The sequence below is a fragment of the Hakea prostrata genome, chromosome 1 (assembly GCF_041222555.1).
Source record: "Hakea prostrata isolate BN-2017 chromosome 1, UWA_Hpros_2, whole genome shotgun sequence".
Taxonomy (NCBI): Eukaryota; Viridiplantae; Streptophyta; class Magnoliopsida; order Proteales; family Proteaceae; genus Hakea; species Hakea prostrata.
The window spans coordinates 63,625,026-63,647,872 of NC_142600.1; the positions used below are offsets into that span (position 1 = coordinate 63,625,026).

The 22,847-nt window shown below is 40.9% G+C and overlaps 1 protein-coding gene across 1 annotated transcript; it reads right to left on the bottom strand.

Annotated features, from left to right (window-relative positions):
* Window positions 1-1,929: 1,929 nt before the first annotated feature.
* On the bottom strand, window positions 1,930-14,912 carry LOC149029372 (G-type lectin S-receptor-like serine/threonine-protein kinase LECRK3). The gene is given in 4 exon segments (XM_089143202.1): window positions 1,930-2,639; window positions 8,455-8,723; window positions 10,495-11,122; window positions 13,254-14,912. Coding segments are annotated over 4 exon segments (3,084 nt in total). The 3' UTR covers window positions 1,930-2,111.
* Window positions 14,913-22,847: the final 7,935 nt, after the last annotated feature.

A 22,847-nucleotide genomic window follows, 5' to 3' on the forward strand; every position in this document is an offset into this window, starting at 1 on the left:
CCGGGAGTCGTGAGGGGACATGAGAGCATCCGCCACAACAATATATGGTGACCATAGGGTTAGGGAATGGAGTCCAACAGAGGTAGACACTCCATGAGGATTTTCATTCCTAAGTGGAGAAGGATACTGAATGGAGTTGGTTGGTGCCATAAAGGAAGTATCTTTTTATTCTTACTTTTGATTATTATTGCTTGCACTTATTATTATTGATGGGTAAACCGTGGATCCTGTAACGGATCGTACCCATGGATTGTGGGGCGGGACCAATACTGGTGGGTGCGGTGTGACACCTCACTTCTTGTGGGCCAACTAACTCACTTTCTCCTTTAGTTTCCCACTTTCCTAGGTTGGGCCTAGCTTGCTCCACCCACCTCTTCCCTACTAGGCTAGTTCAGTCCTTACCCTCCATGCACCCTTGCCATCACCCCTCCATAGCCCTCTTCTCTTCCCCTGTTGGCCCATTTCCTTCAACCGATTTCCAACCCATTTTCCCCCCTCCCTTGACCCAGGCTTGGTAACTGTTGACAATAATGGGCAAGATGAAATTGGTTACTTTGTGCAAGGGAACAGTTCCAGTTCTGATACTCCATAACCCCCTCTCCCGGCCACTTCAGAGTCGACAAATTAGCAAGTCTACTAAAGGATGGCATCACTTCATGAGGATTTGATCAAGCTCAATCCCCTAGGAAGAGGCAAAAAAATAATATGTACTACTAATTTGTCTGTCATGTCTGGTTTTTGGTTCTTGGCCATGTGCCATGTTAATTTTACGTTTGTACTTACTTAACTTTGGTCTAGGCTTTGCACCTTGCATTATTTTGGTTTGATTTGCTTAGGGTCTCATAGGTCTCGTTAGGAGTTTTCCTGACCCGTCCATTGTTCTCTTCCACTTCCCCTTTTTCTTTGGTAATGAATTCTTTATCTATCAAAAAAAAAAAAAATGCTTCAAATACTCCTAGCACTGTCACCTAATTACTTAGATACATAGCCAATCAAACATTAAAGCATGTCTAGTTACAGCATGATAAAGCAGTTGCACCGATGCTTGAGAGTGAATATTGAAAGCATGGAGAAGCTTGCTGGTCAATGGAATGAAAGGAATGAGAAATCCAAAAGAAACCGATGACATTAAAGCTGGACTTCCTGTTCTTTTACAACACTGGTTTTATTATTTCTTACATTTTGTTCAACCAGCAGTTCGCTGAGATTTAAACCAATAGTTTCACCTCCACAGCCTCTATCATGATGAGAAGTGCGATTAATTGCAAAAACCAAAGGCAAAATAGATAGAAATGCCTCAGCTGATTGCAGAAGTTTTGTGTTCAAGGGTGTAAAAATATGCCTTAATTGAATGTATGAATCTAATGTGAGGAATTGGAATGGAAACCATGGAGGGGCACACTCGAACCCCTACCATTGAGTTTAGCCCTTGACCTCTTACAAACCTTAAGGGCGTCTTCAATGGCCACTCTCATGTTATTTGATTATCCCCTTCTAAGACAAAAGTCTGAATGTTTTGCAGACAAAATGATGTACTTATCGCAGGGCGTTGCACTCTTCAGTCTCTCTATACAAAAATCCTCCTGCTAGAAATTTAAAATGATCTCTTTTATCGTAAAAAAAGGGTAAAACTGGTTGATCTGGGACAAACCCTAGCTGATCCTCTTTGGTATCAAGGGAGACTGATGCCAGTGTTGCAATTTTAGATACTAAAACCTAATACATGACAGATTCAACTGATACATCTTAGCAACCACTGCCCAATGAATAAACCACATAATCTGCACATCCAAAATAAAGCCAATCAAATGTGGCATGCAGTGGATGCAGAGAAGGCATATATGTTTTCTACCAGATTCATGTTGATTCATAAACCAAACAGATTAGCATATTGATCTATTATGGATATATATTTTGGTGAAAGAACCATGGAAGAGTATATTCAGATTTAGCAAGAGAAGCAAAGATCTTGAGTAGTGTCAAAGGAATCGGCTCTGCATCAGAATAGAATTTGCGGTGCAACGTAAAAGCTGTATGTAGTGTTTGAAGCAGAAAATCAGTATGTCAATTTCAATGCTGTGAATGAATTGAAACAAAAGTGACCACAATTTTTAACAGTAAAAGCTTGAGGAAGAAGATTTAAGAGTACGAACATGGACAGTTCCTTCAAGCATCTGTAACACCATATTCATTGTAGGCCTCTCCGATGGTGTCCTGTTAATACACCAAATTGCTACCATCAACCAACTGACTAGCCTCTTGCGATCCCCAATGGCGTCCATATCCCCATCCACCAAATCTTTAAGTTCAGAATTTTGGTAGCAGTTGACAGCCCAGCCCGTGAACGTTATGTTGTTTTCTCCACCCCATGCTGTATCAGCTGAACTCCTACAAGATATAATCTCCAACAACATCACACCAAAGCTATAAACATCCACCTCTACAGTGATATTATTTTCTGTATTCGGCTCTCTCGGGTTCCACTCTGGTGCCATGTATTCTGCAGTCCCTCTAGTCCTTCCACAAGTTAAGACCTCCCCAGGCATCATTGTCATTGCCCATCCAAAGTTAGAAATCTTTGGGCAGAAAAAATTGTCCAAGAGTATGTTTTGAGGCTTTATATCTGTTGCTGCACAATCCTGTTCGTCCCTTCAGCCGGTTAAACCTGCACAGATGAGCTCGACCGTGGAGCTCGAGTTTTCAACTCCGACGATCTAGTTAGAAATCCGACTAAGGAAGGCAAGAAATTAATGAACAATAATAATACGAATAGTGATAATTCTATTCAGCGTACCTTTCTCTTGTGCTCCTTTACCTTTTTATAGACTTTTCCCGTACGAGTTCGAGTGAGACTCAAACCCTAGTTTGGTTGTGATCTGACTCTTAGTCATTGTGCCCTACTCAAACACAAGTAGTAGAGTCCTGGTTGAACACTGTTTCTTTGGCTAGAATCTTATTCAGATTTACCTTTATATTTATTCAACCGATCTTAACTTGGTCGGTCTAACTTGGTCCGATCTGGTTGGACTAAGTTTGGACCGAGCTGGTCCAAATGTTCTGACCGAACTGGGTTTAAACCGCACTGATTCTGGTCTATTTATTCTTTCCTCATCATAAGCCCCCCAGTCTCTGGAGTCCGAGCTTTATCTTGCTCGGGCTTCAGAGATTTGGTGACCGAATACATTCATACTTTCGACCTCTGTCACTTGTGTGTATTAACAGTCTAGTGTTTGGAGGTTTTATGGCTGACGTCATCTGACAGGGTGCTGCATCGTAGAGTGTGAAATGGCTGCGCACGTTCTTCTGCACGTATTCTCTTTAACGACACGTGGCCTGGAAATGATGACTCTTCATAATGACTTTTTGAGATTTTTTAATTTGAGAAGACGAATCGTTCGGTTTCCAGACTGACAGCGTTGGATTGGGATCTTCCTGAAGAATCTTTATACGTGGTCGTTGGATATGGACAGCTGTGAAGTCAATAGATTAAAACTCTTTGTCTTCCTTCATTTTCATCCGTTAAATTTGGATTTCTTTGGGAGTATATAGGTTTGAGCTTCATTTTCTTTTTTCACTTTTTATTGTTTGCCTTGTTGCACCTGTGGAAAAGACGGAAGTTGCAGTCTCTCTGAAGTGCCTGTTTTCGACCTTCGTAGGAGTTCTTCCTTCTATTCTTGCCACAAGTAAGTTCGTCTGCCTTTTTTGGTTATTTCTTTCTGTTTTATTCTTCATTTAGGGTTGCACTCTGAGCGTACCTTTCCCTTTCTGTTTTTATTTTCCTTGAACTTTAGCTTGTCATTTCTTTCCTTCTGCAATTCTAGCCTTAGTATAGTTTCCTTGTTTGTGATGGGTGTTAAGAAGAAAGCTTCTAGGCCCTCTAGATCTTCCCCTCTCCCCCCTTCTTCTGGGAGCTCTTCTGTTCGTTCTGGGAACAGTGGAGCTACTTCTTCTGGGTATAGTGACACAGAAAGTGACACTGAACTTGATCCGACCTTGTCTCCTGGTACTCGTCCCAACTTACTTAGCGATGCTGAGCTAAGTTCATTAAGTATTCGTAGTCGGTTCAGTACGAACAGGACACGTTGGTTGCTCAAGCTTTCTTCTTCAGCCTTAGCTTTTGAGAGAAGTCGTCCTAGGACCTCCGAACACATAGATTTCGACCCTAGTACTTCGGGTCCCAGTTTTTATCCGTCCGAGCTCACCGAGAATGATGTGAAAGACATCCGAGCTCGGTACTCCATTCCTGATAGCTTCATACTGAGGGTTCCGTCTATCCATGATCGGGCTCACCGACCTTCTCCTGGTGAGTTTGCAGTTTATGAAAACGCCTTTGTCAGTGGTTTCAGACTTCCCGTGCACCCAATTTTTTCTGATATACTCAATCATTTTGGGATTTGTCCAGGGATGTTGGCGCCAAATAGTTGGCGCAACATAATTTGTTTCTGGGGATTCTGTAAACAGTCTGAGGTCGGTGTCATTCCGACCATACCTCTATTTCTTCAATTTTTTATGTATAAAAAACAAGAGCAGAATCGTTGGTTCTACCTCTCCAAACGAACTTCTCTGCAAACTCGGTGGGAGGGTAATTTTGTAGGATCAGGTACTCTTCCAACCAATACCAAGGGTTGGAGGTCTCGTTACTTCTTTGTTCGGTCTGCCTCCTCCCCAAGTTTTCCGACCTCCTGGCCCAAATATCCCAAGGATGATTCAAATGCCATTCCGCCTTTATCTCATTCCGAACAGGAAGCAAGGGATCGAATTCGGATGATCCCCACTGAAGATCGGAACTTGCTTGCTGTGAATGGATATTGTCCGGAATATCCGAACATCCTTCAGTACTGGGGATTCTTGAGTGGTAAGAATTTCTTTTTGTCTATTTGTTTCTTTATCATTTTTGTTCCAAGTTAACTTACTCGGAAAACGATGTAGTGATGCTCGGAGAAGATGATTTTGAGGAGGTTGCTGCTACGATGCAGCAAGTGGAAAAGAAACATCCGACTAGGTCGGATAAGGCTCCAAGTGATCCAGTTTCCTCCCCCAAGGGAAAAGCAGCCAGGGTTCGAAAGGAGAGAACTGGCGACCTGCCTCCCCGCCCTTCAAAGATGGCCAGCTCGGAGAAGGCAGACTCTGAGTCTCTTCCCTCATTGGGAGAAAACATGTCCTCTGGGGACATTCCCAGGTCGGATGCTGGAGCTTCAGGGTCATCCCACATTCTTCGACCTGATTGGTCATTAGATGCTAGCTCCTCGGTTTTTGATGGAACCTCGTCTGTCATTTCCCGAGTTGCTAATGAGTGGATGTCTGGGGTGCTTCTTCCTGCTGACATGGCTTATCTTGAGAATTTTGGTCGTCTCAAAGCCCATGCTATTACAGTCAGGTAAGTGATGTCTATGTAGTTCTTTGGTTGTTTCTTTCTTTTCCTTTCCTTAATGTATTCTGACCAATCCTTTTGTGTGTAGGATGGCATGTGCTATGGTTCAATCTGTAGGTCAAAGTATTCACTCTGCTCGGGAGGATTACTTTGCTTTGCAGAAATCTGAGCAACGTCTTAAGGAGTTGGAAGCTGAGGCGTCTTCCTGGAAAGCCAACAAGGATTCTTTAATTGCTCGGGAAGCCGAGCTTCTCAGTGAGGTTGCTGCCTTGAAAGGAAGGAACGAAGCTATAGAGCAGGAGAAATCTTCTCTTCAGACTAGCCTGGAGGAAACCCAAGGTTCCTTGGTCGGCAAGGATGCGAGAGATTTCTAGCCTCCGTGCCAAGTTAGAGAGCTCGGATCACCGGGTGGCCAAGTTGATGAAGGCAGTTGAGGAGAAAGCTCCTTGTGTTTTCGAGGATATCCCTACCGAGCTTCGCTATGAGGTGATCAAGAGGTGGGTTAGGACGTCTAGTTGTAAGAAGTTTATGGCCAAAGTAGCTGCGCCCGGGTATATTTATGCTCGGCGTCATGCCTACCAGGGTATTATTGCAGCTTTCAAAGACTTGGATTTGGAACGCTTTCAAGAGCTGATCGATCCTGGAATTTTTGACGACCTTAAAATTCCCCGTCCTTCATGGTGTGCTTCCCGTGCAAGGTTTCCTAAGCCACAACCGGTTGAAGTGTCTGAGTTTTTGGATTCCAACTGGGATCCCTTGCCAGAGGTTGGTAGCTCGGGAACCTCTACATCAAAAAAGGTGTCCGATCTGAAGAAGCCATAGATTAAATCTTAGTTTTTTTGTAAACTTGCTTTATTATCATCCTTGATCTTTTTGGGAAAGAATGTGTATGGATAACTTTGTCTTATGGAATGAAATTTTATTTTAATCTCCAAAGATGTTTTTGATCAAACGTTATTCCTTTCTTTCAAATATTAGGGCTTCTGTGCCTAAGTGACTTAGGGCTTCTGGTGCCTAAGTGACTTAGGACTTTTGGTGCCCAAGTGACTTAGGGCTTTTGGTGCCTAAGTTGCTTAGGGCTTTTGTGTGCCTAAGTGACTTAGGGCTTTTGGTACCTAAGTTGCTTAGGGCTTTTTATTTTTCGACCTTAGTAGGTCGGTGGCCTAAGTGACTTAGGGCTTTTGGTTTTTCGACCTTAGTAGGTCGGTGGCCTAAGTGACTTAGGGCTTTTGGTGCCTAAGTTGCTTAGGGCTTTTGTGTGCCTAAGTGACTTAGGGCTTTTTATTTTTCGACCTTAGTAGGTCGGTGGCCTAAGTGACTTAGGGCTTTTGGTGCCTAAGTTGCTTAGGGCTTTTGTGTGCCTGACTTAGGGCTTTCGGTGCCTAAGTTGCTTAGGGCTTTTGTGTTTTCCGACCTTAGTATGTCGGTTGATGAATTTTAGTTGTTTGTCAATACCTCCATGATCATCTTAGCTGTAATGATATGTAGAAATTTCAAAAACTTTATTCAACTCAAAATGTCTGAATCACCAATTGTACTATCTAAACAATTTAAAGACGAAAACTGAAAGAAAACTCCAAAATTTGTTGAGGCTTTTATACTATTGATAGTATTTCCTCAAGTTGTTTGAATTCCAGGTCCTAGGTATGAGTTGGCCGGTCTCTGGATCGCGCAACTTGTATGCTCCTGGGGCAATTTGTTGTACTACGATGTACGGTCCTTCCCAGTTAGGAGCAAGCTTTCCTTGATTTGTAGGATCAGAGGCAGATGATTTGCGGAGGACCAGATCTCCAGGAAGATACTGTCGCATTTTGACCCTTGCATTGTAATGTGTTGCAATGCGTCTATGGTATTCCTCCAATCGATATTGTGCCTTATCTCTGATTTCCTCAATGAAGTCTATGTTGGCCCTCATCCCTTCGATGTTAGCTTCTTCATTGAATTCTTCTTCTCTAATAGATCCGACCTTAACCTCTACAGGAATCCGAGCTTCGACTCCATAAGCTAGTCGGAATGGAGATTCACCGGTGGTCGTCCTGGCAGTAGTTCGGTAAGACCACAGAACTTTAGGTAGCTCCTCTACCCATCTACCTTTAGACTGGTCCAATCTTTTCTTTAATCCTTCAATCATGGATCTATTAGTCACTTCCACTTGACCATTGCTTTGTGGATATGCTACAGAAGACCAACGGTGCTCTATGCCTTGCTCTTTACAGAATCGTTCGAATTCAGCATTTTCGAACTGTTTACCGTGGTCGGTGACTATGATTTTTGGGATACCATACCGGTACATGATATTATGCGTGACGAATTTTTTCATCTGATCGGTATTTATGGATGCCAATGCTTCAGCTTCCACCCATTTAGTAAAGTAATCGACCGCCACCACCAAGTACTCTCTGCTTCCTGTGGCCTTTGGTAGTTTCCCTACCAAGTCTATCCCCCATCTAGCGAATGGAATCGGAGAGAGAGTTGATGTTAGAGGCATTGCAGGAGCGTGAGGTATGTTGGCGTGTGCCTGGCACTTGTCACATCTACGGACGTGAGCCTTCGAATCTTGTTGTAGTGTGGGCCAATAATATCCTTGCCTTATTACCTTATCTGCTAAGGCCCTAGCTCCTATATGACTTCCGCAATTTCCTTCATGAATTTCTTTTAGGATGACGGCTGCTTCTGGAGCCCCCACACATCGTAACAATGGTCGGGTGAGAGACTTTTTGTACAACTTGTCATTTCTGACAGTGTATCTAACTGCTCTCTGCTTTACAGCTCGAGCTTCCTTTGGATCTTCTGGTAGTAGATCACCTTCAAGATAATTGAATTATTGGGGTCATCCAACCGTGCTCGGACTGAATGTGCATCTGGTCGGTCAGATTGATGCTCGGAAATTGTAGCTCTTCCATATATACAACCGGTTCTGCTTCTATTTCATCCGTAGCCAACCTAGATAAGGCATCTGCCTGTTCATTTTCTGCTCTAGGGACTTGTTGGATTTGGATGTTTTTGAAGAACTGTCTGTATTGGTTGACCATGGTCAGATATTTAGCCATCCTTTTCTCTTTTGCTTCATATAGCCCGTTCACTTGATTCACAATAAGTTGTGAATCGCTTCTAACTTCAATATTCTGAATGTCGAGGGCTTTAGCTATGCGAAGACCAGCTATCAGTGCTTCATATTCTGCTTCATTATTTGAGGTTTTGAACTGGAAACGTAGGGCATACCGGATGTGGAATCCTCCTGGGCTGATTAGGAGCAATCCCGCTCCACTCCCCTGTGCGTTGCTGGAACCATCCACTGAAAGTATCCATCTCTTGATGTTTTCGGGAGTGGCCTCTTCCTCTTGTTCATGCTCTGGCTCAGAAGTTTCAAGGATGAAATCAGCTAAGACCTGAGCTTTAATAGCTGGCCTTGGTCGGAATTCTATTTGATGCTCACTAAGCTCGACTGCCCATGATACCAATCTTCCGGCCAAGTCTGGTCGGTGCAGTATTTTCTTCAAGGGAAAATTTGTCAGTACTGCAATAGGATGTGACTGAAAATATGGTCTCAGTTTTCTGGCAGCTATGACCAAGGCCAGAGCTTGCTTGTCCACTTACGGATATCTTGTTTCAGCATCAATGAGCACATGGCTCACATAGTAAACCGGGTTTCTTTGTTTTCCTTCTTCTTGCACTAATACCGCACTAACAGCCAGGGGTGAAGTTGCCAAGTAGACGATCAGTTCCTTTCCTGTGGTTGGTCGTACAAGCAGAGGTGGAGTAGTTAGCTTTTCTTTTAGGTGTTCGAAAGCTTGTTGACACTCCTCGCTCCATTCTGGTACTCCCTTTTTGGATAAGTTTTTCAAGGCTTGGAAGAAAGGTGAACATCTCTCTCCTGACCGGGCTATGAATCTGTTCAAGGCTGCTACCCGACCAGTAAGACTTTGTATTTCCTTGATGCTTTTTGGCGGTTTCATCTCTTGTATGGCTTTTATCTTCTCTGGATTAGCTTCTATTCCTCTTCGGGATACCATGAACCCCAGAAATTTTCCTGAAGATACTCCAAAAGCGCATTTCTCTGGGTTGAGCTTCATTTTGTATGCTCGGAGTACCTCAAAGACTTCTGCTAGGTCCTTCAGATGGTTGATTTGAGATGTGCTCTTTATCAGCATGTCATCAACGTATACCTCCATATTCCCGCCTATCTCTTTGTTCGAAAATTTTATTGACCGCTCGCTGGTAGGTTGCCCCAGCATTTTTTAGACCGAAGGGCATTACTTTATAATAATAACTATCCCTGTCTGTCATGAATGCTGTGTGTTTCTGGTCGTCTGGATTCATCAAGATTTGGTTGTATCCTGAATAAGCGTCCATGAAACTGAGCATCTCGTGCCCGGCGGTTGCATCGATGAGCAAGTCTATCCTTGGTAGAGGATAACAATCCTTTGGACAGGCTTTATTGAGGTCGGTATAGTCTGTGCACATTCTCCATTTTCCGTTGTTCTTTTTTACCATCACCACATTGGCCAACCAAGTTGGGTGGTCGATGGGTTTAATGAATCCGGACTGCTTCAACTTCTGAGCCTCTGTTCGGATTGCCTCATGCTTTTCCAAAGAAAAATTTCTTCTTTTTTGTATTATTGGAATTGCATGCGGGTCAATATTCAACCTGTGCTCGGCTACTGTTCTGTCGATTCCGGGCATATCTTCGGCGGACCATGCAAAGACATCAGTATTTTTCTGTAGAAAGCTGGTTAGACTATTTTTAAATTCTTCTTCTTGTTCTGCTCCAATCATAGTTCCTTGATCTTCCCTTGAATTCAGCATAATCTTTTCCAATTTTTCTACCGGTTCAGCTCTTTGCATGTTTTCTTCATCACGATCATCTCTGACTTCAACCGCCATGGTAGAGCTTGTTTTTACCCTCTTTCTCATGTAATTGGCGTAGCTTTGCCTGCTCCCCTTTTGATCGGCGGAACATTCTCCTATTCCCTTTTTTGTTGGGAATTTCATCTTCATGTGTAAGGATGATACTACCGCCTCCAGGGCACAAAGGGTTGGTCGTCCTAAGATCATATTATAGGCTGACAGATCTCGGACGACCATAAAATTTGTTTGGACGACCCTGTCTCTGGGGTGTTCACCAATACGAAGATCCAATCTGATAGTGCCCTCAGCTCGGGTTGAGGTTCCTGTGAAACCGTACAAGTGCGTCCCACAAGGGATCAGCATTTTCTCATCTAGCTGTAATTTTTGGAAAGCTTCTAATGACAAAATATCTGCTGACGACCCAGTATCTACTAGGACTCTATGGATCTCTGTTCCGGCCAGAGTGACTTTGATGACAAGGGCATCGTCGTGGGGAGTATTTACCCCCTGCTTATCTTTAGTTGAGAAGGTGATTGGCTCTGAAGTGACCTTCTCACCTGGTTTTTCAAGCTCGGCATTCCCCACATATCGTGCTTTTCTTTTGGCTTGCCTACTAGACTCCTCAGTTGGACCACCAAATACAGTAAATATTGGTGGTCGTTTTTGATTATCTCCTCTTTCTCGTGGTCGGGACTTGTTTTGGCGTCCTTCCCTGCTCGGAGATCTATGCCTCTTCCTACCCCCTTCTGTTTGCTTTTGATCAGGCTGGGTAGGTTTGATGTATTTTACGAGTCGTCCTTGATCGATGATTCTGTCAATTTCTTCTTTTAGTTGTCGACAGTCATCCGTCCCGGTGTCCATGATCTTTGTGGAAGTCGCAATATTTGCTTTTGTCCCGATTTCCTGGTCGAGAATGTAACTTTTCGGGTTGTTGTAGGATTCCTCGATCTTTAATCTGCATCGGGATTTCCGATCTCCTCATGGTCGGTAACCTTTCTGTTCGGGTCGACCATCATCCCCGGTCGGGTTTATGGTCGATCTTCGACGAGTTGGTACTTTTCTTTATATGTTCGTGCCTCCATGTTCGGATGCTCCTTCTTTCGAGACTCAATTGTTTCGATATCTCGGCTTGCTTGTGGCATCGCTCACGGAGATCGTTATATGTTTCTGGCATGTCATTCAGAAGTCTTTCAAGTAAGCCTTCATGGCTGAGCCCTTGGTACAAGGCGTGAAAGGCTATCTTTTCATCCAGATTCTCAATCTGCATGGTCAGTTTATTGAATCTCTCAAGGAAATCTCTAATGGACTCCGTTCGCCCCTGTTTTACGGCAAACAGGGTATCTTCTCTCTTTTTGGTTTCTACTCCGCTTTGGAAACGCAATAAGAAAGTCCGACCTAGATGTTCGAAACTTTTTATTGTGCCCCGAGGCAGAGCTTGGTACCAATCTAAAGCAGCTCCGGTCAATGACGCTGGGAAACTGCGGCACATGGCTGCTTCATTATGTCTTTGAGTAGACATGACAGACTTATAATGGGTGATGTGGTGCTTAGGACACTTCGATCCATCGTATGCCTTGAAGGTCGGACATTTGAAGCCTTTTGGCATCTCCGCCTCCGAGACGCTTTTGATGAAAGGGTCCTCCTTTAAGACGGCGTATAGCTCTTCTTTACCGAGTTTTAACGCCTTTTTGACTGTTTCACCAATGTCGGCAATTTTCTTATTCATCTCGTCATCACGCTTCTTTGAACCATTATGATCTTTTTTATCCTTTGAGGCCTTTCTTTGGATCTGTCTCTGCTTCCTCGATCTTCATCGTTGTTGACTGGAGGATTATCCTCCCTCGATGCTCGAGATTTCACCAGTTCTTTTTGAGATTGTTGAGGGATCTGGTCGATCACTGGTGGTCGGTCACGTCTGCTCCCCTCTGGACTTCTTTGTTTTTTCTGAGAATCTACTTCGGGAGCAATTACATGCTGCATAGCCAACCTGATCAACTCACCTAAGGATGAGATTGCTTTTCTCATCTCAACTTGTTCCTTTTGAACTTCGACAATTTGATGTGTTGTCGCATATGGATTTGCTGGTGTGTCTGGGAGAATTGGAGGATCTTGCTGAATCTGGAGTTCGGGAATTTTTTCCATCCCACCCTGGTCGACCTCCTTTTCTCCACCAGACAACTCTTCGATTACCAAACCTGATCTCGTCTTCATAATAGCCTTTTGATCAAGTTCCCACAGACGGCGCCAATTGTTGCTGCACAATCCTGTTCGTCCCTTCAGCCGGTTAAACCTGCACAGATGAGCTCGACCGTGGAGGTCGAGTTTTCAACTCCGACGATCTAGTTAGAAATCCGACTAAGGAAGGCAAGAAAGTAATGAACAATAATAATACGAATAGTGATAATTCTATTCAGCGTACCTTTCTCTTGTGCTCCTTTACCTTTTTATAGACTTTTCCCGTACGAGTTCGAGTGAGACTCAAACCCTAGTTTGGTTGTGATCTGACTCTTAGTCATTGTGCCCTACTCAAACACAAGTAGTAGAGTCCTGGTTGAACACTGTTTCTTTGGCTAGAATCTTATTCAGATTTACCTTTATATTTATTCAACCGATCTTAACTTGGTCGGTCTAACATGGTCCGATCTGGTTGGACTAAGTTTGGACCGAGCTGGTCCAAATGTTCTGACCGAACTGGGTTTAAACCGCACTGATTCTGGTCTATTTATTCTTTCCTCATCAATATCACAATGGATGATCTGGGGGGGCGTTTTTTTATAAAAAAGGGGGGGGCCCCCGGGTGCCGGGGGGGGTCCGGGTGTTTTGGTTCCGGGGGGGGGGGGGGGGGGGAGAAAAAAAGAGGAAAAGGGGGGGGGCGGGAAAAAAAAAAAAAAAAAAGGGGGGGGGGCGGCCCCCCACAAACCAACAAACCAAACAGATTGTGGGGGGGTGGTCGCCCCCCCCCTTTTTTTTTTTTTTTTAAAAAATACTCTCTCTCTCTTTCTTCTTTTTTTTTTTTTTTTTTTTTTTTTTTTACCAGATTATTAGAGCCCAGAGTATGCAGACCTTTGTAAACAATGCTAAAATCATCCTCTCCCAATATTTCCCTGAAATTATTTGTTGCTTTTTTGAGTTCGTCGTACGTAAATGAGTGCAGATTAGTCAGATCTGGCTCGTCTGCAATTTCCGGCCCCTGCCCTGTCTGAGGTTGGAGAGGATTCCTGTCCAGATCTATCTCTGAAATGCTGGAAACTAGCTTACTAATATTTGATCTTCTTTGGTATGCAATAAAAGCAGTCAGACAAATTGCAGCTAACAATAGGAAGTTAATCATAAATAAAGAACCACCCATTGATCCATCCAAGATAGCTATTGTTTGACCTTTCTTCTTCATGCTTGAAGATTTTGCAAGCCTTACCTTGAAGAAAGCCTTCAAAGTGTAGTTTGCCTTGAACCTCCCATTGGAGAGAGGAAGCCTCTTCTTCCAGCATTTTAGATTCTTATAGGTAACAACTGCACAATAACAGTCCAGCAAGCAAGAGTTCTTGCAGTCCTCCTCACTAACGGGCTCAATCCTTTCGTATTCAGATAAAGGTCAATCTGTGCCTTTCAACTCCTTGAACTCAAACAGACTCTCAGGAGAACCAGACTCACCATCTTCACAAAAAATTGGGGCATTTGGTTTGCAGCCACCAAAACTGTTGTTTGGATCAATTAGTGTGTATTCAGGTGGGCATTTGCATTTGGGCATCCCATTAACTACTTCACAGTAGCTATTATAACCACAAGCACCACTGCCTAGTAACCCTTTAATGTCACAGACATACTCGGGAAATGATTTCTCGATTGACCATTCTTTAGTAACACCACCATGAGAAGGCTTTGGATGGGCATACAGATAAAATGCTCCACGGACATCAAGGGTCGCCCTGCGATAGAAATCAGCACTTGGCAGTCTGTTGGGTGGTGAGAGATCCACCATGTATCCGTCACTCGATTTTATATAAAGATGGCCTGATTCATTGAAGACCAACGTCGAACGATGATCAGCTGGATTAATAGCCCCAATAGTAAAGTAGGGAGGGTAAGGATAATAAGAAGGTAGGGTAACAAGATTGAGAACGAGGGTTCCATTATAGAGTAATTGGAGCTGAAACATTCCCCTTGAGTAGTCAGTGCTCGATTGCCGAGAAGAAAGACTGCTACCCACTTGCAGTGTCTGTCCAGGCAACAACGTGTCTGTGGGTTGGCTGAAGCTCTCCCATATACGATCAGAGTTCTCGCTTTCAAGCACGAAATTGCCATTGTCGAGCATGGCAGCGTAAGCCACATATTCGGGATTGATCTTTTCAGCTGTCCACAAACGATGGCCTTCAGGATTTGTAAGCACCAACTGACCATCTTTGGTAAGATCAACTATGGAATTTCTGGGTGCTGGGTTACCACCATCGGCGTACCAAACAATAGTTTGATCTGGTATTCGGTTGAACCAGATGCAGAGCAAGAAGAAATCCTTATCTTCAAGGGAGCGAAATCCGAAGGCAAAATCACCGGAAGGTGAAATCCATGAACCTCCATCGCCAGCTATGAGATGAGAATCCAACGCCACTCTAGCTTGACAGCCAGCCAAGAGGAGAAAAAGAAGAGACAAGATGAAGAGGATACTAGGAAAGGCAAGACTGGAAATCATGGCCATAAGCTATTTGCGGAAGGCCTCTGAAAGAGCTCAAAAGTTTTATGAGCAAGATTTGAATGTCTAACAAGTCAGCTCTCTGAAGAAACGTTTACTCCAAGACAGGGACATGCCAATTGGATCAAATTGATCAATCACGATTCACGACTGAGGGCTTGACTTTTTTTCAATTTTTGTTTTTTAGCAGTAGAATATTTTTATTAACTATTGCACCCTGCAGATGGAGGAGAAGCAGGAGGAAAACAAAAATTGTTTATGAGAAACATTAAAAATTTAATGGTGTTTGCTTTGATAGCGAGTCAGCAGATATTCCTTTGTGGTTAAGAGGGAATAATATTTTATTAATTTCTTTTAGATTTTTCACTCTTATAATGGATATGTTCAACTTCTTACCATGGGCTTGGAACGTGTGAATATAAAAAAACATGAGAATTGCCATAGTGAGTACAATGTAGCTTATGGTTGAGATCGAAAACTTATCATATTGATCATTCATTTTGTTTCATTTCACATAAGTGATTTTTTGCTAATCGCAAAACAGATCGTTGGGAATTAGTCTCAACCATGAGTTTCGATTCAATATACTGCTGCACATTAATTGCATAACATCCAAGTAAAGCTCATAAGAAAACTTGGTAGAGTCTTCTCAATAAGTATTATAGTGTAATATCAAACCCAAGATTCATGTCCTTTTTTTCCTCCTGGTGAAGTCGCTTTCCTTTATCTACAAAAATTTAATATTATAGGCAATATAATTTCTTTTATGAATTATATATAAAAAAAAAATATTTAAAAAAAAAATTCTTTCCTTAGCCATTGACAAAATATCATGCCTTATTTTTCATTCATTTTAAATTTTCTATTCTTTTCTTTTCTGTTCTATCCATCTCTTGCTAAGCAAACATGATTTAAGTGTGTTAGTTACATTGGATTTTAAATAATTGGGACACTTCTATTAACCCAAGCGTAATCGATAGACAGAGATTTACCAAGAAAATAAAGCACGGAGGCACCAAGATTGATGACAGAGTTTGGTCTAGTGGACCTACGTCTCCGGGACTCAGGTAAGGAGTCCAATCTAATATGGAATTTGAAAAAACTTACAGATAGTAGAAGGGAAATACATATACAAGAGTAATCAAATCTGGCATCAAATCACCCTCAATCAGCCATCGAGTGTTCTTCTCCCTCGCCGGATCATCACTAGTTGCAGCGGCTTCGAAAACACTCCAAGAACAGGTACGATGCTGAAGAACAGAGAGGAATCGTCATCCCCATCGCCAGAGCTCTCTCTCGAATCAGAAAACCCCAAATACGATTGCATACATAATGAATGAATCAAACCAGAAAGTGATATAGACAATACATGTGAACCAAGCCGGTTCAAAGAATTGGCTCAAACCAAATGACTAAAAGTAAAAAAATCAGATTATCCTTACAAATCTCCCCCTTAATCTGTAAGCATAAAATACCCATAAAAGACTGAACTTCAACCATTATCGTCCAAGTGTACTTGCAAGACAAAAGAAAAGACCAACAAATACAAATATGCAAATATCTAAGCATATGCACCTAATCATGCAACAACAAAAGGCAACCTGCAGGCACACCATGCAACCAATTCAACAGGTAGAGAAGCCCCTAAACAACAACTCACAAAGTTCACCACTCAACCAAACACCATGGAGAGTAAAGTAAACATGCACCAACCAAGCATACATCTCATAAAAGAGATAAAACAAACAAGAGCTGTAAAAAATTGGGTAGCATCTCCCCTAAAAATGCAACAAATGCAAACTTGATAAACAGAAAAGACCACAAGACACACACCATAACCTAAAAAAACAAGTAGTATACAACTCAAGACTACAGAAAATATATAAAACTAAGAAACACCACCACCAACTCCCAACAAATCAAAACAATGTAAAAACTTGGAAAGAGGCAATGCCTTAGTACCACAATCTGTAGGATTATGCTCAATACTTACTTTTTCAATCAAAAGCACACCATCAGTTATTTTCTCTCTAAGGAAGAAGTACTTAATATCAATGTGTTTGGTCCTATCATGATAAACTGGGTTTTACACAAGAAAATAGCACTTTGATTATCAACAAATACAATAGGTTTAATCTTTAAAATGCCCAATTCATATAACAAGTCATTTAATAATATGCACTCATTCACACACTCAAATGCAGCAACAAGCTCAGCCTCTGTAGTAGACAAGGCAACTACAGGTTGTTGTTGCACCTTCCAACTGATGCAATTACCAGATAACATGAAGAAATACGAAGATAATGATTTCCTGTTATTTTTATTACTAGCATAATCAGAGTCAGTATATCCTTCAAGAATTAGGTCACCAGATGAGCACTTGAACACAAGACCTTTATGAACAATCCCTCTCAAATATCTCAAGAGGCACTTGAGAGCAAGCTAGTGCTTCTTACCAGGATTAGACATAAATCTACTCAATACACCAACAACATGAGCAATATCAGGTCTAGTACATATCATGAGATACATAAGAGAACCTAAAAGACTAGAATAATGGACTTTAGACATTTCATTATTTTCAAAACTATTTCTAGGACAATGATCATTAGAAAGTTTAAAATGTGTAGTTAAAGGAACATTCACAGGTTTACAATTTAACATATTAAATTTCTCAAGAACCTTTAGCAAATATAAACTTTGACAGACAAACATTGTATTCTCCCCCTTACTCCTATAAATTTCAATCCCTAGCACCTTCTTGGCTATCCCAAGTACCTTCATTTCAAATTCAGACTTTAGTTTGTCTTTCACATCTTGAATAAGATTGGAATCAACATAAGCAATCAATATATCATCAATATAAAGTATTAGATACAAAACAACAGAATCTGAAATGAGAAAATAGAGGCAACTGTCATAAACACTTTTCTTAAAACCAACACTCAAAACAAATGAATCAAACCGTTTGTTCCATTGCTTAGGGGCTTGTTTAAGTCCATAGAGGGATTTTTTCAACAAGCAAGCTTGAGATCCATCTCCTGCTGCTAAGATGCCTAAAGTAAATTGCATATAAATCCTTTCTTCTAAGTTGCCATGAAGAAAGGCAGTTTTGATGTCCATTTGCTCTATTATCATTTTTTCCTGAGCAACTAAGGACAACAACAACCTTATAGTCTTATACATGGCAACAGGGGGAAAATTTTCATCGTAATCCACCCCTTCTCTCTGGACAAAACATTTAGCAACTAGTCTAGCCTTATATCTCTTAGAGTTGTTTACTCCATCATCTTTGATTTTAAATATCCACTTACAAGGCAATAGCCTTTGGTCTTTGGGCTTATCAACTAGTTCCCAAACCTGATTTTTATTCAATGATTCCAACACATCATTTATGGCTTGAATCCATAAATTGTTATCCTTGAAATCTGAAGTTTCCTCATAGGAACTAGGTTCATCAGACCCAAACTCAGAAACTAAATCATCAGTCTCAAGGGCAAAATTGGCTAAATACCTCTTATGTGGCCTAACCTCTCTCCTCACTCTATCTCTTTCCAGCTGATAATTACTCAATCAAGAGCCCCACCCACCTCTTCAGTGGATGTCACAGAAGAGGACATTGGACCGATATCAATGTCAGGAACCTCAACCACAGGCTCATTATCACTAGAGCAGGGTTGGGGGGAAGTCAAGGGTTCTTTAGGTTCATTACAATCACTAGTCTGAATAGGATTAAAAGAAATATCAACCTACTCTAAGTCAAATTGAGTGAAGTCAATCAATCTTTGATCAAGTGGATTAAGATTAGTATTGTCAATAGATAGGCAAGGGAATACACTCTCTCTAAAGAGAACATCCCTACTCACAAAAGTCTTTACACCAAGTATAGATTTATCCCATAATTTATAGCCTTTAACACCCTTAGGATAACCCAAAAATATACACTTCTTACTCCTAGGTTCCAATTTGCCAATGCTTTGATGAGTAAAGGCCTCACAGCCAAACACCCTAAGGTAGTCTAGCTTGGGGGGTTTCCCCCACCACATCTCCTCAGGAGTTTTAGAACCTAAGGTCACATAAAGACATCTATTAATCAAGTGAACAGCTGTAGTCACAGCCTCACCTCAAAACCCCTTGGGTACTCCAGAACTAATAAGCATGCATCTAGTTTTATTTAGGATAGTTCTATTCATTCTTTCAGCAATGCCATTTTGCTGAGGGGTAGCTTTAATAGTTCTATGCCTTTGAATACCTTTGTCTTTACAAAATCCATTGAACACTTCATTTACAAATTCTAACCCATTATCAATTCTAATCTTGATTTCTTTCCACTCAGATTCTCAACCAAAGCAACCCATTCCTTAAACTTGACAAATGTTTCATCATTGGACTTCAACAAGAAACCCAAGTCCTCCTAGAGTAGTCACCAACAAGAGATAGAAAATAGGAGTTTCCTCCATAAGACAAAACAGATGTGGGTCCCCACAAATCAACATGAATATATTCCAATATAGCCTTGGATAAGTGGGATCCAACCCCAAAAGCTCAACCTGTGTTGCTTACATAGAATGCAAGACTCACAAACTCTAAATTTTCAATTTTATCCTTGCCAAATAGGCCTTGTTTCTTTAGAGCTTGTAGATCTCTATTACTAATGTGTCCCAACCTAGAATGCCACACACTTGTACTGCTGACTCACTGGACAAACAACAAATACTAGAGACACCATCAAAATATATACTACCATCAAACACATACAAACCAGACAGAGAATTGTCTTTCAAACATGCATGAGAATCTTTAGAAATAGTAAGAATATCACCAGAGATACTTGTAGCAAATCCAGCACTATCAAGGCTACTTATTGAAATCAAGTTTCTCTTCAAATCAGGTATATATTTAACATCCTGCAAAGTGAAAATACATGTATTATGAGTGAGCAATTTAATAGTTCCAATTCCAATCACATCACATATATCATTGGTTTCCATCATTACTTTGGCATTTTCTATCTCAGTCAAGTGTGTAAACCAATGCAAATGAGAACATATACGGTAAGTACATCCTAAATCCATAATCCATCCATCATGCCTATCACTATCAGAAATAGTCAATACTTCACAAATATCTTCATACACATTAGCTTGACCATTACTAGAACTAGGCATATTAAAATTAGATGTCTCATTTTCTTTTGTATGCAAAACAATGTTTCTTAAAATGACCCACTTTTTTACGGTAAAAACATTTCTTGGTGCTAGAATCAGATTTATTATTCTCATTGTTGTTATTGTTGTTATTGGCATGCTTGTCATATACTGTTGGGATTTTATAATTATTAATTTAATTATATGCCCAAGGGCAATATTGGAAACTCACTATTAGGGCGGTTACAAAATAGGGTTATATATTTTGGTAACAACCGCATAAGTGAGTGTGATTGCATTACGTAAGTTTTTCCAGAAACGGTGGCTCCCATCTCTCTCTCTCCCTCTCTCCAAGAAACACAGGAAGATTTTTCTTTCCTCGCTTTAGACCTTTATACCATTATTCCACGGCATTTGGGTTGTGGAGATTATTACCTTTCCTAATGATTGTGGAATCACCCCAGTAGAGCTTTGGTGGTGGAACGAGAACGTGGATCCAAATTTACTTCCACTACGAATACTTCATATTTGGGAAAACGAGTCCAAGTAAGGATCTTTCCCTCATCAATTATGGAATTGAATATATATGGAGTATTACCTACATATACTTTACCCTTCCCCTTGGGTTTCCCTTGTTTGTAAGAGCCATTGCCCTTAAAATTTTCCCCACTTCCTTTAGTCTTACCAGAAGCCAACAACTCTGATTCCCTATTCTTTAAAGCATCAATACATTGCTCAAGTGTAATGTTTTGACAAGCATATTTAATTGAATTCTTAATAACAAGATAATCATTATGAAGGGAATTTAACAAGATAATAGACAAGTCTTGGTCATCTAATTTGTTCTTCACCCAGGTACTGGCCAAATCTTGAACTAATTTCTTAAACACATTTAGATTTTTATCTAGACTAATAACAGGATCCATTTTAAAACCATACAATCTTTCTTTTAAATAAATCATGTTACCTAAATTCTTTTTCTGATAAATTTGTTCAAGTTTTGTCCACACTTTGATAGGGGTGTTATCCTCTTCATATAAACACCTAATAACACCATCAGTGATGTTCCAAAGCATGCAACCTATTGCATTCTCCCTCACTTCAGCCCTCAACACAAGGTCAATGCTTTCGAAAAAAGCATCAGGATCATCTATTGCCCTAAGGAGTCTTTGTTGAGCCATGAGAGCCCTGATCTTCCTCTTCCATATTCCAAAATCCCCAGTCCCATCAAAATTCTCTATGTCCAGCTTGGAACTCCCCATTGGAGCTTCCAAACATAGGTACCTAGGGTTTTCACCCAGACCTACAGCTCTACTAGAGCTAGTGGTAACCACACTGGGAGGAGAACCCTCCCCAGGCAAACTCAGCCCCTTGCCAAACTCCACTTTTAAGCCGGTAGACCTCACAAATCAATATATACAAGAAATAATTCTAGAATATTGAGATGAACAATTCTAAAAAATTAATTACAAGAATTAATCAATCACAATTCATTAGGTAAATATATACAATTTACAGCAGCATTAAATTGTACAACATTGTTAACACATGCAGCCCATATAGACCAAATACAGTGCTAGGTTAACAAGAAAAGACAAATACTGCAAGCATATCACAATATCTAAAACATTGTATTCCAAATTAACTCAATAATTAATTCTAATAGAATTCAATCTCATAACTAAGTTATCAATTACAGAATCAACAAGTTTATGAAAACATTAGAATTGAATACACTCTATAAACAGCAGAAGCATATATATATATATATATGAATCAACTATGAAACTCATAGAAACCCAAATCTAGTTCCACTAAAACACCTAAACACAAGGCTCGATACCAATCTGTTAACCCAAGCGTAATCGATAGACAGAGATTTACCAAGAAAATAAAGCAAGGAGGCACCAAGATTGATGACGGAGTTCGGTCCAGTGGACCTACGTCTCCGAGACTCAGGTAAGGAGTCCAATCTAATATGGAATTTGGAAAAACTTACAGATAGCAAAAGGGAAATACATATACAAGAGTAATCAAATCTAGCACCGAATCACCCTCAATCCACCATCGAGTGTTCTTCTCCCTCGTTGGATCATCACCAGTTGCAGCAGCTTAGAAAACACTCCAAGAACATGTACGATGTTGAATAACAGAGAGGAATCGCCATCGCCAGAGCTCTCTCTCGAATCAGAAAACCCCAAATACAGTTGCATACATAATGAATGAACCGAACTAGAAAGTAATATATACAATACATGTGAACCAAGCCGGTTCAAAGAACTGGCTCAAACCAAATAACTAAAGCAAAAAGACCAAATTACCCTTACAACTTCCTTATCCGTTTAAGTTCCAATAATTACTCAAAATAGGAGTCAACCTAATTTGATAATGAGATGATTAAATTCACATTCCTCAATGTCACAACATGAATGATGAAGGCGAAAGAAAAATAAAAGAAAAGAAATAAATCCTTGGACTATAATGTAAATTTAAAAATTGCAATGTGCACTTAATCCTGCACCTACTTCTATAATTATTGGATCTTTTGTTGTATATGTGGCCAATCTTAATGGTGGATGATTGAAATGAGTGTAAAGGCATTTTGGGCATTAAATGGTTGCCCCTTCACCATACCCCCCCCCCTCTTTGGTTGATGGTGAAAATGTAGTCTTCTTCCAGATGATTGCTTTAAACGAAGAAATCTCCCTCTAGAACTATTGCATTGTTGGCCATTTCCTTGGCTCTCAACCTTACTTTCACATCATGTAGTCATCTCTGCCTAAACAATCAAAGC